Source organism: Chiloscyllium plagiosum, chromosome 18, assembly GCF_004010195.1.
Source record: "Chiloscyllium plagiosum isolate BGI_BamShark_2017 chromosome 18, ASM401019v2, whole genome shotgun sequence".
Classification (NCBI taxonomy): Eukaryota; Metazoa; Chordata; class Chondrichthyes; order Orectolobiformes; family Hemiscylliidae; genus Chiloscyllium; species Chiloscyllium plagiosum.
Window position 1 is genome coordinate 38,520,747 of NC_057727.1, and position 26,363 is coordinate 38,547,109.

Consider the following 26,363-nt stretch of genomic DNA (forward strand, 5'->3'; position numbering starts at 1 on the left):
AGACATTTCGTCCCCTTTCTCGGTGATATCCTCAGTGCTTGGGAGCCTCCTGTGAAGCGCGTCTGTGATGTTTCCTCCGGAATTTGTAGTAGTTTGTCTCTGCCACTTCCGGTTGTCAGTTCCAGCTGTCCGCTGCAGTAGCCGGTATATTGGGTCCAGGTCGATGTGTTTGTTGATAGAATCTGTGGATGAGTGCCATGCCTCTAGGAATTCCCTGGCTGTTCTCTGTTTGGCTTGTCTTATAATAGTAATGCTATCTCAGTCGAACTCATGTTGCTTGTCCTCTGCGAGTGTGGCTACTAAGGATAGCTGGTCGTATCGTTTTGTGGCTAGTTGATGTTCATGGATATGGATCGTTAGCTGTCTTCCTGTTTGTCCTATGTAGTGTTTTGTGCAGTCCTTGCATGGGATATTGTACACTACGTTGGTTTTGCTCATGCTGGGTATCGGGTCCTTTGACCTGGTGAGTTGTTGTCTGAGAGTGGCTGTTGGTTTGTGTGGATGAGTGCCATGTTGTGAGTCCTAGTGGTTGTAGTAGTCTGGCTGTCAATTCAGAAATGTTCTTGATGCATGGTAATGTGGCTAGTCCTTTGGGTTGTGGCATGTCCTCATTCCTGTCTTTCCCTTAGGCGTCTGTTGATGAAATTGTGGGGGTATCCGTTTTTGGTGAATACATTGTAGAGGTGTTCTTCTTCTTCTTTTTGCAGTTCTGGTGTGCTGCAGTGTGTTGTGACCCTTTTGAACAGCGTTTTGATGCAACTTTTTTTGTGTGTGTTGGGGTGGTTGCTTTCATAGTTCAGGACTTGGTCAGTGTGTGTGGCTTTCCTGTATACCTTTGTGGTGAACCCTCCGTTTGGTGTTCTCTGTACCATCATGTCTAGGAATAGGAGTTGGTTGTCCTTTTCTTCCTCTCTAGTGAATCTGATTCCTGTGAGTGTGGCATTGATGATCCGGTGTGTGTTTTCTATTTCTGTGTTTTTAATGATTACAAAGGTGTCATCTACATATCTGACCCAGAGTTTGGGTCGAATTTGCGGTAACGACACGACCAGCTTTCCTTAGTAGCCACACTCGCAGAGGACATGCAACATGAGTTTGACTGGGACAATACTACTATTATAGGACAAGGTAAACAGAGAACAGCCAGGGAATTCCTAGAGGCATGGTATTCATCCACAGATTCTATCAACAAACACATCGACCTGGACCCAATATACCGGCCACTGCAGCGGACAGCTGGAACAACCGGAAGCAGCAGAGACAAACCACTATAAATGCCGGAGGAAACATCACAGAAGCGCTTCACAGGAGGCTCCCAAGCACTGAGGATGTCACCTAGACAGGGGACGAAATGTCTGCAACACAAATTTCCAGCTCAGCGAACAGAACCACAACAACGAGCACCCGAGTTACAAATCTTCTCACAAGGATGAGAACTTTTTCAGGGTAGGCATCCTTGGAAGAAGGAGAAGAGGAGAAATTCTTCAAGGGCGATGTATTTTCAGACGAGGCATTTTGTTGATGTGGAGCACAGAGAAAGGGTAAATTGAGAATGTGATAGGAAAATTAAGTAACAAAGAGGTCTAGCAGAAGAGTTGAAAGGAAGAAGATATTAGATAAGAAGGAGCTAAAAGGTGTTGTATATTTTAAAAGGAGTGGGTATAACACAGTAAGAGGGCTGGGGCACAAAAAGGGGAAAGAATGGAGAATAGAAGGCAAGGTGAGAAAAAAGAGGGGAGGTGGAATGTGTGCAACATCAGGGCATCTTCAAATGAGATGACCTTTTCTCTCTCTCTCTCCATCAGATTCTCCACAAATACCTGAAGGAATATTCCAGGAGGAGCCCTGTCTTGACATCTTTCTCAATGCCTTTCTTGAAAAGAAGGCACTATAAATCAAAAGTGAATTTAAATAGTCTGATTAGTCTCCTAGTTAGAGTTGTACCTTTCATGCATTTCTTAACCTGTTACTAATTTCTTTTAGAATGGATGCATTTTTTCAGATAAATGCTCAGGGAAAGATTCTCATCGGAAATAGCTCCATTAATGGCTTCAGTTGCAAAGAATTTTAATTATGACAATAATTTTAAGATTATATTATTTTATCTCTATTATATCATGTTGATGACACCACAATGACGGAGTTTAGTTTTGGGACTTAATTGAGCTAATAATCAGTGAATAACAGTCAGGAGAGGACGCAGCTTCAAATCAGTGATCTCGATATACACTTTCTATATGAACAGAACTACAAATAAAAAACTGAAGAATATAAAAATAATTAACTTACTACATATTATTTATGATAGAAGCCTATTATAATATGTTTGAGAGGGAAACAATGCGTTTTGATCTCATTCAGGGGCACAAAAAGTTGCATTTTAGTGCAGATGGGAATTATCCATTTTATAAACTCCATTACTAGTTATTAAATGGAGATAAAAAGGTTACGGGTGCTGTAAATCAGAAGCTGCTGGAAAAGCTCAGCAGTTCTAGCAGCAAATGTGAAGAGTAATGAAAGTTAACGTTTCGGATCCGGTGACACTTCCTCAGAACTGAAATGGAGATTTCTGTTAATATCTGCAAACTAGCTTATCCACTTGAAGCATCAACCACTCCAGCTGTTTGTTTTGCTGATATGAGTATTTTGGATTTGGAGCTTCCCTCACTGGGCTGGAACTCCAGCCGTGACGCGCGATACAGCGTAGGTAATTGGAGCTGACGTCCTCCCTTTAGGAAGTGCAACGCTGCTATGTTTGTGCTAAAGAAGTCAGCACCTGCTACCAAGTGTAGATGCAGAGCACAGTTATCGGGGGTGGCTATAATGATAATCTGTCCTTTAAAAGTATTAAAGTGTGCGTCATCATTCTTCGGTTGGAGAATATGCCCTTTTTATTACCACATAAAAGTACATTCCAGACTATCTAAACCACTTTCGACGTACCTATTTATTTTAAGGAATAAAAACGTAAATACACCAATGATACAATAAATTTCCAGAAAACATTGAGTTGCAATCCCAAACGCTTTTTCAATCGATACACATTTGCAGTTATAATCTGCTGCGAACAGCTGGTGACAAGGAATACAGATGCAAATTTATAGAATACTACAACATTTTCAACAACAGGAATAGTTTCTCATGGAATATCTAGTTTAGTTGTCCATGCGATGGACTGAGATGATAATTGGAGAAACAAGATAGCCCCCACTACTGGTTTTAGTGGGTAAGGTGATGTGTTCCATGTGCGTTCATAGCCACCATTATATTTCAGGCAGTTCTGCATTAACAGAGAAGCTGACTTTATCACCAAGCTCTTTGAAGATGTTATAGAGTGCTCTGCATTATTATCGAGGATTGTCAAAGCCAGACACCTCTGCTGGTGGCTCATTGTTGTTCGGTCTATATATTGCATAGGGATCCACCATTCCTAGTCTGGATAGCAGGTTGATGTCAGTCCTGAATGAATATTATCTGTTGCTTCTGACATTGGCGTCTGCAATTTTAAAAGTTTTCTTGGGGGGGGGGGGGGGGAGTTCGTCAACAGCAAGGTTACTGTTTTTTGTGCCTTTTGCTTTTTTCCCATTTCACGGCCTGTCATATGATGGTACTGAAGCAAATGGCAAGAGGGGCAACAACAGCATCATCACAGAATTCTTGCGGCAAAAATAGGCCATTCAGCCCGTTGGTCTGCTCTGGATAAGTACAAGAACATCTCAGCTCGCCCAACTACCCTGCTGTCACTTTCTGAACAAACTGGGAAAGTACCAAGTGCCGGTATTTGTACTGTACAGCCACATTCTGACCAGCATAGTCATGGTGATGTTTAACATATCCATGAGTTTAAAGAATGACACAACGCAGGAGGCCACTCAGCCTCTGCTAGCTTTTTGAAAGAGCTTCAACCTGCTGTTCTCGGCGAAAATAAACAAATAAAAACCCTCCAAGTATTTACGCAATAAATTCATTTTACAGGTTATAACGTGAACTGTCTGCTATGAGGCGGTGCATTGATTGAGTGTGTTAAAGGGCAGAGTGGGGGTCGCGGGGCCACAGAAACTTGCCCCGGTGTTGCAGAGTCCCAGCAGCGCCTCCTGTTAAAGGGGAGGGGACGCCAGTTAAAGGGGAGGGCGAATTCCTGCCAAAATGTAGCGAAAAGATGGCGGAAACGGCCGAGGCTGACGTCAGCGCGGCCCGAAGTGCGGCCGGGCAGCAAGAAGGATCAGCAATGGCGACTGTGGAGAGGAGACTACCCAGTCCGGAGGCGCTGGCGGGACAGCCCTGGACCCACTGGATCGATGCCGCCAAACAGCACGGGGCGGACGGTGAGCCCAAAACGGTCTTTAACCTTAGAAAAGACTTTTAGCGGCGAAGTGACGAGCGGGCCCGGGATGTTTGTGCGCCGACTTGGCGCAGGCAAGGCAGGCAAGTGTAACTCAGTGACTGACTGATGTGTCCAATTGTTACACAGGCACCGAATTGGAAGAAACTTTTAAGGAGTGCGGGAAAAACCGGGAGGTGATGCGGCTGAGCCGGGAAGGTGAGTGGCGGCTTCAAACTTTGCTGTGTTCCTGCTCCTGCCTGCCTGTTGTACAGGCTCCTAACCGCGGGCTGGTGACTCCGCTTCGCAGGCACTGGCAACTAGACCAAAAAGGGGGCCTGTTACATGGATGCATTCTGAACTCATGGTTTACCCAAATATTTGTAGCAGCTAGGTTAACCGACAAAACGTTCAAAGTTCCCATTCCCTTCGCCAGCTCTTCTCCTCCCCCACCCACGTAATGATTTCGTAGACTTAATTTTTTTAAAAGTTGCTTTCCGTGATCTACGTGTTAAGGTTCAGTTGCTATCTTGTTTGTCAGGTAATGAGGGAGTGGTTCTAGATTATATTTTGGAGCAATTCAAACTTGAAATCACGAACAGTAACAACATAATTTGGCATCCTGCTATGTTTGGCTGATTGCAGAGAAGCTCATCACAATATACTTCAAGAGGTTAATGTTAGCTATTTTTGGTTTCATTTATGCCAGACTCTGTTCAAGCTGAGTAATATACCCTGTTACTAAATTGCCACTATGATTCATTTTTGTGAAACTTGATATTTTAGTCAAATTTTAAACTTTAGATAAATTTTGAACTGTTCCATGTAAACTAACTTTAAAGTGTCCATATTATGTATCTAGCAGTTTCTATTGTAACTGGCAGGAGTGACCATTTGAAGAAAAAGTGGCACTTAAATTTACCTATCTTACCTTTGTTCTCTACATCTTGGATCATCTGTAGTTTAGACATTGATCTATGTATGGATCACAGTTAAATTTCAGTTAAAATCAAATTGTGAAATGGAACATTAAAGACTGGACTTTCTTTCCTATTAAATCTATAGATGATCTAATTTCTAATTTAGAATAGGGCTGAAATATTAAATAAAATTCAGTAAAATACTGCAGATGGATGTTTTGATCTTGTTACAAGATTTACATTTAAATTTTAAGTACTGGTATTTTAGTTTGAATCTATCCAGCTAAGGCAAGATGTCTGGAAAGATCTTAAGAAAATGAATTTGGACAGTCTTTCTATTTTCTAAGATACTGACTGAGATTGTGGTACATGACTGCCCACAATCCAGTACTAGTCTCACTCTCCTAGAGTGTTGAGGTGGAAATCGTAAAACTTGTACGGATTCGATAGATGTGTTCTTGAGTTGGGATTCAAACCTGTTTGAGGGTGTTTGAGTGAACACTATACTTGATATGTGTTTGCTGATATTAATAATATTTCATTTCCTCGACCAACGTTTATCAGTTTCTGAAGGCAAACTTATCTAGTGCCGGTTTACTTGAAACTAAATTTTGTTGAATCTGTGAAACCATACGCTGTTAATAACCCCTTCGATACACGCTTGTAGGCATGGAAAATGTTTAATGGACCTGCAAGGCATTTTAACACAAACTCCCCTTTAAGTTTAAGTTAATAGATGGGAGATGTCGCAACAAAAAAAAATAGATTTTCTAGGTTAGAATGTCAGTATGAGATTTAATAAATGAGAAAAACTAAGTTTTAAGAAGCCAGATATCAATGTTAAAAATGTTGTTGCACATCTCTAATGTTTTTAGTGTTCAATTTGACAGCTATTTTCACTGAGAAATATGACTTGTTCCTCAGAGTTGGATAAGTGGAGTCTCCGATGGGCAACTATATTGTAAATTGAACATCATTGTTATATTTAATCTCAATTGTTAATAGGAAAATGCTATCTACCTAGACTGGTTAAATTTTAATTCACTATGCTGAACAAATATCCATTAAAAATGTGATGTTTTATTAATCTAATGCTTATAGACTACAGGAAGCATTTGCACCAATTTAAATCGCTTTTAAAAATATTTGGCTTGATTTCCTGTCCATGATTGTCATTATTTACCCTTTGTTTTGCCTTCTACTATCAAGAGCCAAAATCCAAATTTGTCATGATTGCTTTGTGGATGTTATCAGACCAGCTTTGACACATCTTTTGATGTTGAACGCAGTGTCTCCACTGAGTATATACTTTTGTGGATACTGCAGTCTGGTTTGGTGGGTGATTATTAAACGTTTTTAAATCTTGCGTTATTTGAGTTCTTATTGTGAATGCTGTTTTATTTTGACCAGTTGGTTTGATTCCCTACGTGCTTGCGCATTTGTTTTAGTAAGTTGCACTGGAAGAGGACAACTGTCTTATTTCGCCCAGAATGAGTAAATACCTTTCGTACCTACATATTCTGGTATTACATACATTGAAATAAGTTATTTTGCATGCAGTATTAAACATCTTTTCATATATTCATATTTCAAGAACTTGGATTTATGTTGTCCCTTTCACAACTTCAGGATTTCTCAAATCATTCTTATAGCCACTGGAGTATCTTGGAGTGTAGTGACTGTTGAAGCAAATAACAACATAACTAATGGAATGGCTTAAAGAAAAGAAAATGAGGGAGTTCCTTGTACTGTAAATTGGTGTAATTCACTGAAAATATACTGAAGTTAAATTCTTTGACACATCTATATTTTTCAGTGCAGTAGGAAAGGTTCTATATACCTGTTCCATTAGTCAGTGTATTCCTATTAATTGACACGTGATTTACGCACACCAAAATTTTAGTACATCTTATGCTCGACATAATTGTAAAGTATTATTTGACCTCCCATTGCTGGCTGAAAAATCAGTAGCCCGATTAGACACTTGTTATCCAAACTGTAAGGTAAATTGCACCTGTTCTGATCACTACGTGTCAGTTTTATGCTAGTGAAGACTCTTACACCAGTGTTTAAATACTATTTAGATTTGATTGGAATGAGGAATCTTACTCTTTTTTTTTAAAAAATCTAGATGAGCGACTGAGTTTTGAAATCTGATATTTGAAACATGCTCTTCCTTCATGCATTGAAATATATAATTCTTCTGTTAGTAAAGTTTACAACTGTTGGTACAATTTGCAGCATATTCCTATATCGTTGCAAATGAATGTACAGTCAAGGTCACGACTTATTTCTTCATTATCCAGCTAAGGGTCTTTAAATATATTTTGTGAAATTTTGTAACTGTTTAACCTACATGAATGGTCTCTTTTTGTGGTGGCAAATCCACATGTCATAAGCATGTGTGGTCTTTCCTTGCAACCACTCTCTATCAGCTCTTTATCCATCCCAATCCCCCTAAAATAAAACAATGTTCCAGTCAGTTTTCACTGATATTTAAAAATGGCAAGTTTGTTTGGTAATGCTTGAAGTGCTCAATTTGCTCTGATAGCAAAGCAGTATAGATGCTGGAAATCCATTTGCTGTAAATACTCTGCAGGTTATGTACCATTTTATTTTGTGGGGGGGTGAAGAACACTAAACATTGTTGTGGTTCTGTTCGCCGAGCTGGAAATTTTTGTTGCAAACGTTTCGTCCCCTGTCTAGGTGATATCCTCAGTGCTTGGGAGCCTCCTATGAAGCGCTTCTGTGGTAATTCCTCCGGCATTTATAGTGGCCTGTCCCTGCCGCTTCCGGTTGTCAGTTGCAGCTGTCCGCTGTAGTGGCCGGTATATTGGGTCCAGGTCGATGTGTTTGTTGATGGAGTTTGTGGATGAGTGCCATGCTTCTCGGAATTCCCTGGCTGTTCTCTGTTTGGCTTGTCTTATAATAGTAATGCTGTCTCGGTCGAACTCATGTTGCTTGTCCTCTGCGAGTGTGGCTACTAAGGATAGCTTTGAGGAGAAAGTGAGGTCTGCAGATGCTGGAGATCAGAGCTGAAAATGTGTTGCTGGAAAAGCGCAGCAGGTCAGACAGCATCCAGGGAACAGGAGAATCGACGTTTCGGGCATAAGCCCTTCTTCAGGATAGCTGGTCGTGTCGTTTCGTGGCTAGTTGATGTTCATGGATATGGATCGTTAGCTGTCTTCCTGTTTGTCCTATGTAGTGTTTTGTGCAGTCCTTGCATGGGATATTGTACACTACGTTGGTTTTGCTCATGCTGGGTATCGGGTCCTTTGACCTGGTGAGTTGTTGTCTGAGAGTGTGCTGTTATAAGTCCTAGTGGTCGCAGTAGTCTTGCTGTCATTTCTGAAATGCTCCTGATGTATGGTAATGTGGCTAGTCCTTTGGGTTGTGGCATGTCCTTGTTCCATTGTCTTTCCCTTAGGCGTCTGTTGATGAAATTGCGCGGGTATCCGTTTTTGGCGAATACCTTGTATAGGTGTTCCTCTTCCTCTTTTTGCAGTTCTGGTGTGCTGCAGTGTGTTGTGGCCCTTTTGAATAGTGTCTTGATGCAACTTCGTTTGTGTGTATTGGGGTGGTTGCTTTCATAGTTCAGGACTTGGTCTGTGTGTGTGGCCTTTCTGTATACCTTTGTGGTGAATTCTCCGTTCGGTGTTCTCTGTACCTGACAACCGGAAGCGGCAGGGACAGGCCACTATAAATGCCGGAGGAAACACCACAAAAGCGCTTAAGCACTGAGGATGTCACCTAGACAGGGGACGAAACGTTTGCAACAAAAATTTCCAGCTCGGCACAACAACGAGCACCCGAGCTACAAATCTTCACCCAAACTTTGAACATTAAACATTTTATAGTTGAACTTTTTCTCAGAATTTGGAAAAAATAGAGGGTAGTTTAATTAAATTTTGAGCCATATGGGTGGGTGGGGGGGGTTGGTGGTGGAAGGAAGTGTGCATGTGAGAGACGGTGCAAAGCAAAAGGTGGAAACAGTGAGGTGAGTATAGAAGCAAAACTTGGATCAAGAGGTGTAAATGGGGGAAAGGAAGAATTTCGCAGTTTGTTTTAATCTTGGGAAAGGGAAACAGTTTTTATCTATAACTTGGTGTCATTTACTGATGAAGAAATCAAACATTGTATGTATCAATTTTCAGTTGTTTTGCAGTTGTTACTTTAAGAAAATCCTTTGATATCTCTCGTTATTTGTTTCTCCTAGGTAACTGTCTCACTACGGCTATCCTTAAACAAAATGGAAAATAGGTTGTGATGTGAATTTGAGTTTTTTTGAAGAAGTAACTAAGGGGATTGATCAGGGCCGAGAAATACACGTGATCTGTAGAGGAACCTCGATTATCAGAAGGACAGGGGTGGGAAGTATTTCGTTCAGTTAACAGAGTTCCGGATAATTGAATGCTACATAACATAGTTTTAGCCAAGCATTAGGACCTTGAAATCTTGCCGAATAATCTGATATTCAGATAATCGAATGCCGGATAATTGAGGTTCATCTGTATATGGACTTCAGTAAGGCCTTCTTGAAGATTCCTCATGGGAGACTGGTTAGCAAGGTTAGATCTCATGGAATACAGGGAGAACTAGCCATTTGAACACAGAACTGACTCAAAGGTTGAAGACAGAGTGTGGTGGTGGAGGACTGGTTTTTTCAGACTGGAGGCCTGTGACCAGTGGTGTGCCACAAGATTCGGTACTGGGTCCACTGCTTTTCATAACTTCGTATAAATGATTTGGACCTGAATATAGGAGGTATACTTAGTAAGTTTGCAGATGACACCAAAACAGGAGGTGTAGTGGACAGCGCAGAAGGTTACCTCAGATTACAACAGGATCTTGATCAGATGGGCCAATGGGCTGAGAAGTGGCAGATGGAGTTGAATTTAGATAAATGTGAGGTGCTGCATTTTGGAAAAGCAAATCTGAGCAGAAATTACCATACACTTAATGGTAAGGTCCGAGGGAGTGTTGCTGAACGGAGAGACCTTGGAGTGCAGGTTCATAATTCCTTGAAAGTAGAGTCCCGGGTAAATAGGATAATGAAGAGGGCATTTGGTATGTTTTCCTTTATTGGTCAGAGCATTGGGTATACAAGTTAGGAGGTCACCTTGCAGCTGTACAGGACATTGGTTAAGCTGTTTTTGGAATTTTGCGTGCAGTTCTGGTCTCCTTCCTGTCGGAAAGATGTTGTGAAACTTGAAAGGGTTCAGAAAAGATTTACAAGGTTGTTGCCAGGGTTGGAGTTTTTGAGCTGTCGGGAGAGGTTGAATAGGGTGTGGCTGTTTTCCCTGGAGTGTCAGAGGCTGAGGAGTAACCTGATAGAAGTTTATAAAATCATGAGAGCCATGTATTGGGTAAATAGATGGGGTCTTTTCCCTAGTGCGGAGTCGTCCAGAGCTAGAGGGCATAAGTTTTGAATGAGAGGAGCAAAATTTAAAGGGGTCTAAGGGGGAACTTTTTTACGCAGAGGGTGGTGCATGTATGGAATGAGCTGTCAGAAGAAGTGGTGGAGGCTAGTACAGTTACAACTAAAAGGCTGGATGGGTATATGATTAGGAAGGGTCTAGAGGGATATGGGTCAAGTGCTGGCAAATGGAACTAGGTTAGGTTAGGATATCTGGTTGGCATGGACAAGCTGGGCCGAAGGGTCTGCTTCCATGCTGTACACCTGACTCTAAATATCTGGATGAAACTAACAATATTTTAAAATTTAGATTCCCTACAGTGTGGAAACAGGCCCTTCAGCCCAACAAGTCCACACCGACCCTCCGAAGAGCAACCCACTCAGACCTATTCCCCTACATTTACCCCTGACTAATGCACCTAACACTGGGCAATTTAGCATGGCCAATTCACCTAATATCTTTGGACTGTGGGAAGAAACCGGAGGAAACCCACGCAGACACTGGGAGAATGTGCAAACTCCACACAGACAGGTTGTAATGGAACTTGGATTCATATTTTGATTGAAGGTTGCTTCCGTCCATCACACAGAAGAATTAATTCTGACTTTGCTCACTCACTAGTTAAAGCATTCTTTTAAAATTTATTTTTGTGTTAAATACTTCTGGTTAAGCATCCATATGTAGCTTTGTAGTTGCTCCTTGGTATCTTTTCTCTTGCTAACCTTTTCGTCTGAGAAGATAATTTTTGAAGTATACATTTGATGATCTGAATCTTCTTTTTTGCCAAGTTAACATTGGCTGCACTTTGCCTGATCTGAGTTTCGTAGGCAGCGCTTGTGAAATGGAATAAATTTTACGATTCAGGATGTTGATGACCTTTCTTCAGAATATGAAGATGAAGGATCATTATTGACCTAAAATATTAATTCTGGTTCTCTCTATTGATACTGCTGGTCCTGTTGAGTACTTTCAGCATTTACTTTTCATTTAATCTTTTCCTTGTGTTAACTTGCTTATGGGATCTCCTATGAAGGGTCTCTGGATTTGGTGTTGTGATGGTGCCGTAAAGCAGGCAAAACAGCAATTTACATTGCAAAAATGTTCTGATAACAAAGCAGGAATTAAAATTGTAGTAACATGGAGAATAGAGTTCTAGCAGCATCTATGGAGAGAGAAATAGTTGACCTTTTGTCAGAACTGGAAAGATATGAAATAGTCCTTGAGCAAACCCTGAGGCAGAGAAAGGTAAAATGGAGAGTTGGGTTGGAATGTAGAAGAAATTGAATTTTTATTAGAGTTGACACTGCATTCGCCTTTGTCTTACACAAGGATAAATGTTGAAACAAAAGATCTAATTAGCTGAAGTGTAAATGGAAAAATTGTTGAATTAACAACTGCTATCCAAAAAATGGCCACTATTTCATGACCTGATATAGGTGAACTGAGGTTTGAAGACTGTGAAGTGGCTAATCAAAAAATGCGTTGCTTTTCCTTCGATTCCTGCTTTATATTGAAATGAGTTGCTTTAATTCCTGTCTTGTATTAAATTTATTGGGAATACTTTGAGGTAATGATTGAAGTATAAATGAGGCAGAGAATTAAAACAACTCTTAAATGGAAGCTGGAGCTCCCACTTACAGATTGAACAGTGGGGTTCTGCAAAGCAGTCGCAAGAACTTTCATGATGCAGAGAAACAAAATACAGAAGTACAGGTAAATTGCTTATGCTCTTGGAGTGTTTGGAGCCCTTGACAACCAAGTTGTTAACAGTTGTTGAACCTTTTACGTAAAATGGTTTTTCAAACCCAATTATACTTTTTTTTCCAACACCTGACTCTAAATATCTGGATGAAACTAACAATATTTTAAATACCTTTTGAAGGCAGATGATTGGTTAATATTGAGATGAGAGCACGGGAAGTCGATTTTCATGTCCATTCAGATGATTTCTAAAGTGTTTGAACAGGGCTTAGGTGGAGAATCATTGACGGCAGACAATTATCAGAAGGTTGAGAAGCAGAGGCTGAGCTTAAACAAAACTTTGCTGGAATGTTGCTCATGATTTTAAGAAAGGAGACTTGATGTTTGCTATTTGTTTTTGTTAGAATGAATAAATTATGAAGGGCTTTGAAAGTTTGTTTTCTGCAAAGATTGTCATGATGTGAAGGAGAGGGACAAATTTTATTAGATGACCAGTCTGCTCCCCTTTCGCTCGCCCTCTTGATTGGTCACAATTTTTTTGTAACATGCAGATATTACCCTTCAGTTTAACATGGAGGAGCCAATTACTAAGGTTTGCTTGAGTGAAGGAAAATTGTATTTTATTATCTCGTAGCCTGGAGACAATAATAAAACATGACATTAAATGTGGGTAATAAACCCTTGGGGTGGAGGAAGAAGTGTTTGGTACAAACGACAAAATAAAGGCAAATAAAGTTTAAAGTTCTTAAGAGTCCTTGTGAGTGAAACTGAGTCCACAACTGTTGAGCACTTTTGGTGACATTTTATAAAATTCTGGAGTTCTCTGAATTGTGTCCCCCTGCCTCAGTTGTTTATTTTTTCAAGTGTACATTGATTTTGGAGATTAAGGGAAACACGGAGAGCAAAAGAGAGTTTGTCTTCCATGTTCTGTTAAGAATCAATTTTTCCCCCGTCATTCTTCTGTCAATAAGATTATAAACCTTGGTCTAATTCCATTGTCTTTCCAAGCTGCGTACTCCACAGTCAATCTTTCATCATCCCATATATGCTTTCTTGGCACCTTTTTCCACTTGGCATCCCGTGATTTAATTTGTTTCCAGGTAGACTTTTTCTTTCCTCCAGTAACAAGCTCTGTGAATATCCAGTGTCTCAGAATGCTGGTTTCTGTCCCTGGATGTCAGTCTCTCTTCCTTTTGGACACAAATGCCAAATAGCAGTCTTTGGTCATTAATCATGCTTGCGCAGATGCTCCGAATCTTAATGTTCCAGACATTGCTTTTACTGGTTGAGTTTCTGGGGAATGCTGAAACCAACAATTTTCCTTTTACATGTCCTGGTTTCTCATGGTGAAAGCACTTTAGGTATATCCCACCTACCTCCTATATGGATCTCTCCTCCTCTTAATAGTTGAGACCGTTCATCTTTCAACTTGTTTCAGATATTGACTGTTGTCCCAGTTTGGCCTGTGACCGCTTCCAGGCAAAGTTCCCCTTAATTTTTATTTTCCACTGTGCAAATCTCCCAGGCCTGTATGTGGAAGCAACTTCCACATGCAAAAGTCAATTCATCAGCTCACCGAACCTCCCAGTGACTGGTATGTTGCTCCCAGACTCCAGCTTCTGAGTTTATGGGGGTGTGTGTTAACTCCTGATTGTCAGCTAAAGTTTCAGCTTGTTTGGGCTCTGCTAACCTCTGTGCCTCAACATGAGTCTACATTGGAAAAGATAAGGAGTTGTTTGAACTCCTTATTACCTCACAAAGGTTTTCATTGTTTCTGCAATTTTAGGTGCCCATATACCCACTGACCAAAAGTAAGCTGCTTAAGCTGTTCATACTTTGCATGTGTCTTGTCAGACTGTTTGCTGATATGCCTCTAGCACTCATGGTACATAATTAAATTGCCCCCTTTTTTTTTGTTACATGGTAGTCAGTAGTACTTTCCATGTAAGAGAGTCACTGTTGAGTTTTCCCCCTCAACCAATGATGTATCAATGTTTATTGCTGGACTGGCCGCTACTGACCTTTCAGAAAAAAAGGTGTTTCTCTCTTCTTCAAACTAACTTGAATACTTTTATCATGTATAAATTAGGTGTGTTTGGTTGTTTCTCCAGAGCTGTGATTTAGCTCAAGTTGGTTCAATTGAAATTCCCTTTTTCTTCTCTTTTCTTGGAATTTTCTTTTTTCTCCCCCCCCCCCCTGTTTCTCCTCTTTCCATTCCAGGAATTTTCTTTCTTCCCTTTTTTTTTCTTCTCTGGAATTCTAATTCAGGTTTCTGTTTCGCTATTCTCAGGTGCCACCCTTTTTGCAATTTCTACTTTCCTGGCTTTCTGGTAGAACCTAAACACTATGGGCCTGTCTACCCCTTTTAATTCTTCCAAGTGTGATGAAAGGTGTGTGATTTATATTCATTTTTATTTTACAGTTTGGATTTTAATTTCACAGTATGCGTCTTTTTTTTTTGTCAAGAAGTTTAAAACTTAGTGGTTCCAGACAGACTGACCTACCTATTCTAAACCAGTACGTGCCTCCTGTAGTGCTAATGGAAGTTTGTTTACACTGTGGAGAGAGAAGACATCGATCCGTTAGCATAGCAGAATCTCGGATGAGTTAGTTTGCTTGTAATGTAGTTCAGCAGCTTTAGAGTTGTTTTGAAGGAATCCTGACTGGAGTCAGAAGCAAGTGTACAGATTGTTCTGCTATCGGGTGTGTTTTGTTAATTTGAATTTGCTGTGGCCAATTGCCGAGTAGGGGACATGGTTTCTATAGCGCACACTTTCAAGACGTGTATTTGCTGTAATACAATTACTTTGCCAACACTTTAAGTGCTGTTTCTCGAGCACAATTTTTCGATAATGCAGGGCTGCACAAGAACGGAACAATCTTGTTATAGAATGACTGTGTATTCTGAGGAAAGGAAAGGAGATTGTTCAGGGCAGTTAAGGAAGTAAGATACTTTGGCAAAAGAATCATGACAGTGAGAAAGCTAGCATGAAGGCACTTTGCTTGAATGCTCATAGCTTTCGTAACAAGGTTGATGGGTTAACGGCACAAATTGTGGCGAATGAATGATTTGGTAGCCATTACAGAGCCATAGTTCGAGAATGGTCACGACTGGGAGTTAAATATTCAGGGGTATCAGACTGTTCAGAAGGACAGACAGGAATGTAAAGGAGGTGGTATAGCTCTGATATTCAAGGATGACATCAGGATGGTGCTAAGAGATGAAATAGGTTCTGTGGGGAATGAGGTTAAATCCATTTGGGTGGAAATTAGAAATTCTAAGAAAACATCACTGATAGGTATAGTCTATAGGCCACTAAATAATAACGTTACACTGGGGTGGGCAATAAACCAAAGAAATAACCAAGGCCTGTAAATGGTACAGCTTTTTCATGGGGGATTTTAATCTGCATGTAGATTGGTTGAACCAGCTCGGTCACGGTAGCCTTGAGGAGGAGTTTGTTGAGTGTATCTGTGTGACAGTTTCTCTTGAACAGTATGTAATGGAACTGACTAGGGAGCAAGCTGTTCTTGATCTGGTCCTGTGTAATGAGACAGGACTAATTAATGACCTCACAGTTAGGGATCCTCTTGGAAGGAATTATCACAGTATGGTTGAATTTATAATACAGCTGGAGAGTGTAAAGATAAAATCCAATACCAGGGTCCTTTGCTTGAACAAAGGGGACTACAATAGAATGAGGGAGGACCTGGCTAAAGTAGACTGGAAACATAGGTTTCATGGTGGGACCGTTGATGAGCAATGGAGGACTTCCAATGATATTTTTAAGTGCTCAGTAAACTTACGTTCCAGTAAAAAGGAAGGACTGAAAGAAAAAGGGTAAACTGTCATGGGTGTCTAAGGAAATCAGGGAAGCTTTCAAATTGAAAGAGAAGGCACACAAAGTGGCCAAAAACAGCATGAAGCTAGAAGATTGGGAAAACTTTAAAGATCAACAGAGAGCCACAAAAAGAGCTATAAAGAAAAGTATGAGAAAAACAAATAGCAGAATATATAGACAGATAGCAAAAGTTTCTATAAATATATAAAACAAAAAAAAAAGTGGCTAAAGTAAACGTTGGCCCTTTTGTGGATGAGAAGAGACATTTAGTTTTGGGATATGATGAAATGGCCAAGGCGTTTTGTATCAGTCTTTGCATTGGATGACACTAATAACATGCCAGTAAGTGAAGAAAAGACAAAGATAGGTGAGGACTCTAGAAACAATCATTACTATGGAAGAGCTAGTGTTGGGCAAGCTAATGGAGCTAAGGATAGCTAAGTCTCCTGGAAGGCATCCCAGGGCACTACAAGAGATGGTGGGAGCAATAGCATGTGCACTGGCAGTAACTTTCCAAAATTCACTGGACGTCTGGGGCAGTCCCAGCAGATTGGGAAACAGCAAATGTGATACCACTGTTTAAAAAGGGAGGTAGACAATAGATGGGAAATTTCAGACCAGTTAGGTTTTTCTTAGAATTCCTACAGTGTGGAAAGAGGCCCTTCGGCCCAACAAGTCCACACTGACCCTCCGAAGAGTAACCCACCCAGACCCATTACTCTACCCTTAATTTTGCCTAATGCACCTAACCTAAACATCCCTGAACACTATGGGCAATTTACCATGGCCCATTCACCTAGCCTGCACATCTTCGGATTGTTGGAGGAAACCAGAGGTCCCGGAAGAAACCCATGCAGATGGGAAAATATGCAAACTCCACACAGACAGTTGCCCGAGGCCAGAATCGAACCCAGGTCCCTGGTGTTGTGAGGCTGCAGTGCTAACCACTTAAACTCTGTAGTGGAAGATGCTTGAGTCTATTATCAAAGGAGAAATAGTAGGGCATCTTGATTTAAAAATTGTCCCATTGGACAGACGCAGCATGGGTTCATGAAGGGCAGGTCATGCTTGCCAATTTTTTTTTGAATTCTGTGAGGACATTAAGTAAAGTGGACAACGGGGACCCAGTGGATGTGGTGTACCTAGATTTCCAAAACGCCTTCGGCAAGGTGAAGCGCAAGAGGCTGCTGCATAAGATGAGGATTTCTGGCATTACGGGTAAAGTATTAGCATTGATAGAAGATTGGCTGACTATCAGGATGCAAAGAGTGGGGATAAATTAATGCTGTACTAGCTGGTAATTGGTGCTGTGCCTCCGAGATCGGTGTTGGGACCACACTTATTCATAATTTATGTAGATGGTTTGGAGTAGTGTGTCAAAGTTTGCAACTGACAGTAAGATGAATGGCAGAGCAAAGTGTGCAGAGGACTGTAAAACTTTGCAGAGGAACATAGATACATTGAGTGAATGGGCAAAGGTGTGACTGATGGAATATAGTGTTAACAAATGTGAAGTCATACATTTTTGGTAGAAGTAACAGTAAAAAAGGATTATTACTTGAATGGTTAAAAAAGTTGCAGCATGTTGCTATGCAGAGGGATCTGGCTGTCCTTGTGCATGAATCACAGAAGGTTGGTCTGCAGGCATAAGTAAATTAGGAAAGCAAATGGAATTTTGTCCATCATTGCTGAAGGGATTGAGTTTAAAAGCAGAGAGGTAATGTTGCAGCTGTATAAGGTGCTTCTGAGGTCACACCTGGAGTACTGTGTGCAGTTTTGGTGTCCTTACTTGAGAAAGGATGTACTGGCACTGGAGGGGGTGCAGAGGAGGTTCACTAGGTTGATTCCAGAGTTGAGGGGGGGTTGGCTTATGAGAAGAGACTGAGTAGACTGGGATTATATTCATTAGAATTCAGAAGAATGAGGGGTGATCTTTATAGAAGCATATCAAATTATGAAAGTAATAGATAAGGTAGAAGTAGAGAGGATGGTTCCTCTGGTACGTGAAACTAGGACAAGAGGGCATAGCCTCAAGATTAGAGGCAGCAGAGTTTGGACTGAATTGAGAAGGAACTTCTTCACCAGAGGGCTGTTAGTCTCTGGAATTCCTTGCCCAGTGAAGTAGTTGACACTACATCAGTAAACTTTTAAAGCTAAGGTAGCTATCTTTTTAAAAAGATAAAGGAATTGAGGGATACGGTGAGAATGTGGGTAAGTGAAGCTGAGTGCATGAAAAGATTAGCCATGATCTTCAATGGAGGAGCAGGCTTGAAGGGTCAGGCTGCCTACTCCTGCTCTTAGTTCTTATGTTTATATGTTTTTAGCTTGTGAAACTTCCAGACCTGGAGTATTTAATTAGAAACCTACATTGATTCTCAAAAGATTGAGAAAGTCTTAAACTCGGTTGTGAGTGTTCAGAAGAGAAGGCCTGCAACGAAGCATGTAAGTCAAACCTGTAGGCTTGACCAGAGGCACTGTGGATTTTTGAGTAACTGTAATGTAATGGTGTTGAGGAAGAGATGGGATTTTGGTTTGTCAGGTTCTGAAATCTTTTAAATTTGCATGTAGATAACTTAGTTTGGTTCATTTTTATTTTTGCTTAATAAACTTCTCACTATTAAAACCAAATCCAAAACCTGCTGTGCTAATGTTAAAGTGAAAGACTGCTACATTAAATATAAGCAAAGATATAATTAATCAGATCAGATTTCACTCTGGGATTTGTTGTCCAGCAGTAGCATCAATTGGAATGTCAACATTTTTTCCCCAAGTTCTACCCTGAGAAAGCATTCATATCAAATGTGGACATGTTCGTGCTTTTAATCTGAAGAAAATCTTTAGTTACGATTTTTAAAATTCATTCATGGGTTGAGGGCATCATTGGCTAGTCTAGCATTTGTTGCCCATCCCAGAGGGCATCCATGAGTCAACTACATTGTTATGGGTCTGGAATCATATTAAATCCAGTCCAGTAAAGATGGCAGTTGCCTTCCCTAAAGGACATTAATGAAACAGATGTTTTTACCAACAATTGACAATGGACTCGTGGTCACCATTAGACTTCTAATTCCATATTTGTAAAAAAATTGGATTCAAGTTTCACTACTTGCTATTGTAGGATTTGCACCTTGGTCTCTGAATTAACAGTATAGCGACAATACCTGTAGGCCATTGCATCCCTATAAAATCAAAAAGCTTTCAAAGGAAGAATTTATATTCTGCTCCAGTTCATTTTGTTTTTGTTTGTCGAAGGAACTTTTGTTGGACTTCAAGCTGCCAAACTTGGTATAATCAGGTGAAGGGGAATTGGACCCATTTTTAAAATCCATTGGTCGGATGCAACAATTTCATTTTTAGCACGCACATTTAAAATCTAGCTAGAAAGTGAAGGAGCCAATTGCTAACTTTTTTTTTTAAAGTAATGGGAGAGGAATTTTCAAACTAACCCTGAGAAAATAATAAAATGTGACATCAGAAATAGGTAATAAGCTTAAAGGAAGAGGCGTAGTCTAGTACAAACTGAAAGATTAGAGAAAAATACAATTTAAAGTTCTTTAGAGTCAATGAATTGAGAATGCAACCTGAGTCTTTTCTCAGCAGTTATGAAATTTGTAGAATTTTGAGTACTTTGTTATTTTTTTCCATGTTGCTTTTTACACTAACTTTTAAGGTTGACAGAAATGGAGAGCAAAACTGCAAGTTTTCCAGGTTTTGATTTTCAGTTTACTCTGCCAACCACCCTCTGAAATATCGTTCATTTATGTATTTCCAAGTCCAGCTCTATTGTCTGTGGGTTACTCAGCATGGAAAGACTGTCTTTCATCTCCAGCATAAATGTAAGTTTCTTGGTACTGCCTTAGTTGTTTAGGTTTGCTGGTTTTGGATAAAATGGTAATTTCAGTGCAACTGGTTCAGTATATTTCTTTATAAATCTTAGTCCTTGAAGAGCCAAGATATTAAAATCAGATAGTGGAATTATCATAACAATGATTGCAGAGAATTGTTTAATTGTGGGCTAGACTTAGTGCAAATATTTGCTGAAGAGCCATACATACTTGGTGTTTTCCTGCAAGAATGAATATATATTTTTAAAATATATACTTGGCTGTAAACACATTATAAGGCTGTGAAAGATTTTATACATAAGTCAATCCAAGAGAAACCTGCTTAATTCAGAAGAATTTGAGTTACATGAAAAAGCAGGTTGTGTATAAATATATGTTTTTAATCAGCTGTTTAGACATGTTGTGATACCTCTTCCAGCATGGGTGGGATTTGAAGCTGTACTTTTTGGCCCAGAGGTAGGGACACTACCACTGTGCTACAAGACCCTCTAAGCAAATTACATGAAGGTGCAAGTCAATGTTGTAAACCAAATTTGTGCTCGTACCTCATAATGTCCCAAGATACTTATTCTTGAAAGAAGGCCTAACCATATCTGAGTTGTTATTGTTATTGTTGTCATTGTTGTCATCATCGGATTTTATGTTGCTGATGTTTGAACTGCCTAAAATACTTACCAGAAATGTTATTAAATTCTAATCCCTTTTTAGAAACAATATAAACTAAGACATAATGCAGCCAGGTATGGATGATATCGAAAGCATATTTCAGAGCAAAGTAATTAAAATAAAACCGTGAATTAATTAAAATTATTGGTGTTGAAATATGGATAAAAGCTGAGAGAAACCAGAGAAGGGGAGGGTATAGTAGTAAAGAGTGGGTTAGAGGTAAGCCTCCGAAGCCCAAACTGAAGAAACAGTACAAGGAAAATTGCCACACTTTCTGATTTATTCTCACACAACAGTACAGCATCAGTTGGGGAGGTAGAATCTGGTTGGTGCATGGCTGCCTAAGAATGTTTTCCACTTTTTGAAGTAGTAATACAGTGTGTGTATGCATTCCCCCCCCCCCCCCCATTTTATTTTGCTGGAACCATATAGCTCTGTCACATGTCGATTGTGCAATAAACAGAAGCTGTAATTGGAGTGCTTGTAGTATAGGGCTGATTGTCGATACAGTACACCACTTTGGAAAGGATACACTAAGTGAGCATTCAAAGTCCTCGATTAATTAGGGACAGTCATCGTGGATTGGAGATGAACAAGGTGAATTTGGAGAAATTGATCAATGTGTGGGTACTTTATTGTGATTTTAGAGATATGCAGGATTCTGTTTGTCTTAGAAAAATGAAATGGATGTAGAAATCAATAGTGAAGTTTGTGGTACCAATTTGGGGAATGCCAAAATGGGTAAAAATGAGGGCAAAGGATAGTAGGCATGACTGAAAGACATGTGGGGCAGTATGTTTTGAGAGTGAAGTGAAGTACACAGTGAATGGTGTGATTTTTGTTTATTGGTGAAACAATAATTTGCAGACCCAGATATACAGGTCTTTTTAAAATGTATTGGGAATAAAGGGGCCATAAAGAACACGTGACAGGATGTCATTTTGCCCATAATTAGAGTATTTGTATACTGTTTGTAGCATTCAACACTCCACCACACAAATTTTATTATTTGCATTACATAATTTGTTTAGCTCCAGTGAGAAAAAATATTTGAGGAGATAGCTAATGTTTTCTTAAACACTTTGGTGATTTTCAAAGGGTAAACAGTGGAAGTTTATTTCTGCAAGTTTCCCCTTATCAGTCACAGCAGGCAAAAGTGAAGTTTGATTGCTTTTCCATCTTCATGGGTGATTGCCATTTATCAATTAGAGCATAAATTCCAACATTTTAAAAAGCAATTGATTGATTGGTAAGGAAGGGTTATCAACTTGTTCTGTAAATGTTAAGTTGGTGGAGGTTAAACTTGTATTGAACTTGTAAATCCTTTAACTCTTCGCTGTATTGGGGAGAGGGGGCTGACTACGTTGAAATTTGATTAATAAACATACAAGTTGTCAAGTGTGTACCTTCATTATTTAAAGGAATCTCAATGAAATTTGGGGTTAGTTTTGCATCTGATGAAAGCTATAGATAAAAAGCTCACTGTGGGTAGATACTCAAGTGTCTGGTTGTTTCAATATTCACAAAATGGAAAGGACCATCTAGTCACTGAACGAGGTGTCACAATACATGTCAGATATGTTTTTTTTAAATCAAAGTGCAATAGTTTCTTGTGTTTTACTCTTTAGAATTGCAATAATCAGTAATCCATAAATTCATGGAATAAAAATGTTGAAAATGAGATTGCTTTGACTTATTTGTTGATTCTAATTTATTCCTCTGGTCATACACATGTTGACTACAGTGTGGAATGGGGAAACTTTGCCAGACTGCAGCAATATGTCCAATTGCATGACCTTCATAAAAATACAGCTATAGGGAAAAAAGTAACAATAAGCTACTGAGTGACATCAGTTTGGTGTTTTTAAAGGTTTGCTGAAATATTTTACATTTTATTAAATTTTTGATAAGATATCAGTTAATAGTGAAGGCATTTGGTATACTTTCCTTTATTGGTCCGAGCATTGTGAATAGGAGTTGGCAGGTCGTTTTGTGGCCGTGCAGGACATTGGTTAGGCCACTTTTGGAATATTGTGTGTAGTTCTGGTCTCCCACCTATCGAAAAGATGTTGCAAAACTTGAAAGGGTTCAGAAAAGATTTACAAGGATGTAGCCAGGGTTGGAGGGTTTGAGCTGTAGGGAGAAGTCAATTTTAGGTTCAGCTGTTTTTCCCTGGAGAGTTGGAGGGTAGGGAGTGACCTTAGCATTTTTAAAATCAAGAGGGGCATTGATAGGGTAAACGGGCAAGGTCATTTCCCTGGGTGGGGGAGCCCAAAACTAGAAGGCATAGGTTTAGGGCGAGCGGGGAAAGACTTAAAAGGGATCTAAGGGGCAACTTTTTCATGCAGAGGCTGGTGCATGTATGGAATGAGTTGCCAGAGGAAGTGACAGAGGCTGGTACAATTACAACATTTAAAAGGCATCTGGACTGGTATATGAATATGAAATGTTTAGAGGGATATGAGCCATGTGCAGGCAAATGGGATGAGATTAATTTCGGATATCTGGTCAGCATGGAAGTATTGGACAAGAGGGTCCGTTTCTGTGCTGTACGTTTCTATGGGTCTGACTCTTGAGTTACTTGGCTGGATTGGCATTGCTTTTCTAATTAATTTTTTTGTCTAAATGTGTGACGATTGTTTAGTCCATTTCAGTATACCACTCCTCCATTCAGTGGCTAGAAAAATGGGTGGCGCCATGGTTTCTGTTAATTTACTTTGTTTGGCTGATGAGACAAAATCCCCAATTGCCAACTTTTTTTCTTGTCTTGTCCCCTATTCCTCCTTCCAGCAAATTTCTCTCTGGCTGGACAAATGTTTCTCTGTTCAAGTTTGGACTTTACCCCTCATGTAGTAATGTGTGAACCTTCATCTTGTCATTGCGTGCTATCACTCATTCATTCAATCAATAATGGTTTTTTTTAGAAAGGATAAGTCAACGCTACACTGAATTAGGCTGGGTAATCTGACTTGTTTTTTTTCATGGTGGTTTGATCAAGTTTAGTTTTTCCCCTGATTGTGTAACAGCATATGATTTGTTACCACTTGACTCTTATTCGCGAGCATACGAATTGCTAGATGAAAAATTATATATCAGTTAGTTGACTTCTAGCATCTCATGATATAATAATGTACTTCGTGACAAACCCTCGCAATCTTTTTTTTTCCAGTTTGACAAATTATATGTGAATAATTCTCATCTTGGAGAGCTTTGATAGATTTAAAGTTACCTCCAAAGAATGCCATGTCTTTGATTACTTGTAATGTGTCCCAAAATGTTTAGTGAGAAAGATCTATAGAATTTACTTTTGAATGAATCAATACTAACTGCTTCCATCCTCTCCCTAGGGAACTTGTTTCATAGATTGACCACTTGTTTACTGAAATCTTGTTTTCTGCCAAAGCTTTGAAATTAAACTTCCGTTGCCCCGCATTACTTCAAACACAGGCTGTGTCTTCCAGTTCTGTTGCACCTGAATAAAGTGAAGTAGCCTGTTATAGTCTACATGGTCCCTTTTTTAGAATCCTAAAATCAGTAATTGTATGACTTTTCAATTATCTTTTTCCAGTGAAACATGGCCATTGATATGATTATGTATTTGTTGATACAAAGCCATTACAATGCCAAATTTTGTACATCGACTTTTCAAATGTGGTTACGTATCAAATGTATTTAATCTAATACATTTTCTTTCTTTAGCATCTCTCTCATTTCCAAAAATAATATTTCCATATCTCATTTTTAGTAGGGATTCATGTCTAAACATAAAATATTCAGCAAGGGTAGTTTTCAAAAGGGAAAATTTTGATCGACCAACTTCATTCTTCTTTTTGAAGAGGTAATAGGGTCGTAGATGTATATTGTTTCTGCAATTATTTTGCTAAGGTGCCACTTAAACTAATGATTATGGTCACAGGATGGAGTCGAGGAAAGCAGCAGATGGGTAGCAAATGGGAAAGAAGTTGGAGGTAAAGGTGGCATGAAATGAAAAGAGGAATCACAAGGATCAGCCTGTCCCTGTTTTTAAGTTTTACAGTTTATGTACTTCAGACATTTGAAATTTAATTTCTTAGTTTATATTTCCAACCAAATTAGGTTAGATGGTGCATACCAAGGAGAACTGAAAATAAGATCATTGACAAAATAAGAAAGTATAGGCATTAAGCAAACATTATGGATCTGCTTTTATGGTAAAAGACACACATATTCTGAAAAACTTAGAGAAACCAAAGGACTAGTAGAAATGAGGAACTTGGTGATTTTATTAATAGTAAGGAAATGACACTGGCAAAAAACTTAATATGACAAAGTCAACAAATCATCTGAACTGAAAAACCTGCATTCTGGGTTTGAGGTAGCTACAGAGATAGTGGAGCCATTAGTTTTGATTTACAAAATTTCTTAGGTTCTGGAACTGCCCTATGGTTTGGACAATACAAAACATTTCATGACAATTAATGAAAGAAAAGACTAAGATGGAGTGAAACTGGTATTATGGGGAAGTTAGCCTGACAGAAGCAATGTGGGAAATGCCAGAATCTATTATTAAGGAGGTGTTAATGAGACACTTGATCATAGAAGGATATTTTAAGTTAATGTGGTCTTATTAAGGAGAAATAATATTTCAGACCTGAGTTTTGAGATGGTAACAACAGATTAGATGAGGTGGCATCTCTATATGCGGCAAAAATGCAGTAAAGTGGCACTTCAGATTATTAAACAAGCTTCCGAAGATTGGGAGTTATATTAGCATGGAGTGTTGGCTAGCAAACAAGACAGTAGGAATAAATAGGTCATTTTCAGGCTGTAACTAATGGGGTACAACAAGGATCAGTGCTTGAGCATCAGCTATTATGAATTGTATCAATGATTTGGATGAGAGGATCCAGTATAATATATTTAACAATGCTAATGATACAAATGTTTTACATAGAAATTGAATTTTTCAAAATGGCTTGAACTTATAGTTGGAAGAATGACAAGACAACATTTCACATGTACTGTAAACACTTTCAGACGTACTGCAAAAAATATCTAAAATACATTATTAAATAAACAGTTGCTTGATAGCGCAGAACGTGAATATTGATGAAAAGAGACCTGTTGCTGAAGCTTTTGTTATACGCTCACAAGGGCAAATGCAAGTGTGTCAAACTTGAAACATTTGCAACAATTGATATTATAGGGGGGAAATGTCCTGAATGATTTACAAGTATACCCTTAGTTTGTCCTAATCATTGTAAAACAAGAGTTTCAGCAAAATGCCAACATTGTAGAGAAGAGAGACTGAGCACTCTCTCTTGTAGGCAATTTAGAACTTAAACTATAGAATGTAATGAGTCCCTTTTTTATGCTTATCGCCCAATATATTTGCCACAGAATTGTGGTACTTTTAGCCAACAATCTACAGTTGCTCCCAGCTTTCAATAGTTTAACACAGCCTTGTTTTACTGAATGACCGTCTCTAGTTGTTCTCTTCCATGTTCAGAGTTTCTTAAGGACGCTATCAGTAGTAAAGCCTGTTTCAATGATTCCTGTTTTTTCAGACCAAGTCAAGATAAACACTTCAGAAATTTTATCTAGCTGTAGGATGCATCATTTAGACTACACAACGTTTCCACTCTCTCCACTCCCCTCTTCTCCTCTTCCCC

The 26,363-nt window shown here is 39.4% G+C and overlaps 1 protein-coding gene across 2 annotated transcripts in view; it reads left to right on the plus strand.

Moving 5' to 3' along the window:
- The first annotated feature begins 3,223 nt into the window (after positions 1-3,223).
- LOC122559057 (ataxin-7) overlaps positions 3,224-26,363 on the plus strand; it is a 128,379-nt gene continuing 105,239 nt past the window's right edge. The window contains exons 1-2 of one of the 2 annotated variants that reach the window (XM_043708267.1): positions 3,224-4,325; positions 4,472-4,540. In XM_043708267.1, coding sequence (XP_043564202.1) covers positions 4,160-4,325; positions 4,472-4,540 — 235 coding nt within the window. In that variant the 5' untranslated portion in view covers positions 3,224-4,159. The remainder of the gene's footprint in view (positions 4,326-4,471; positions 4,541-26,363) is intronic. The other variant, XM_043708266.1, reaches the window with a different exon arrangement.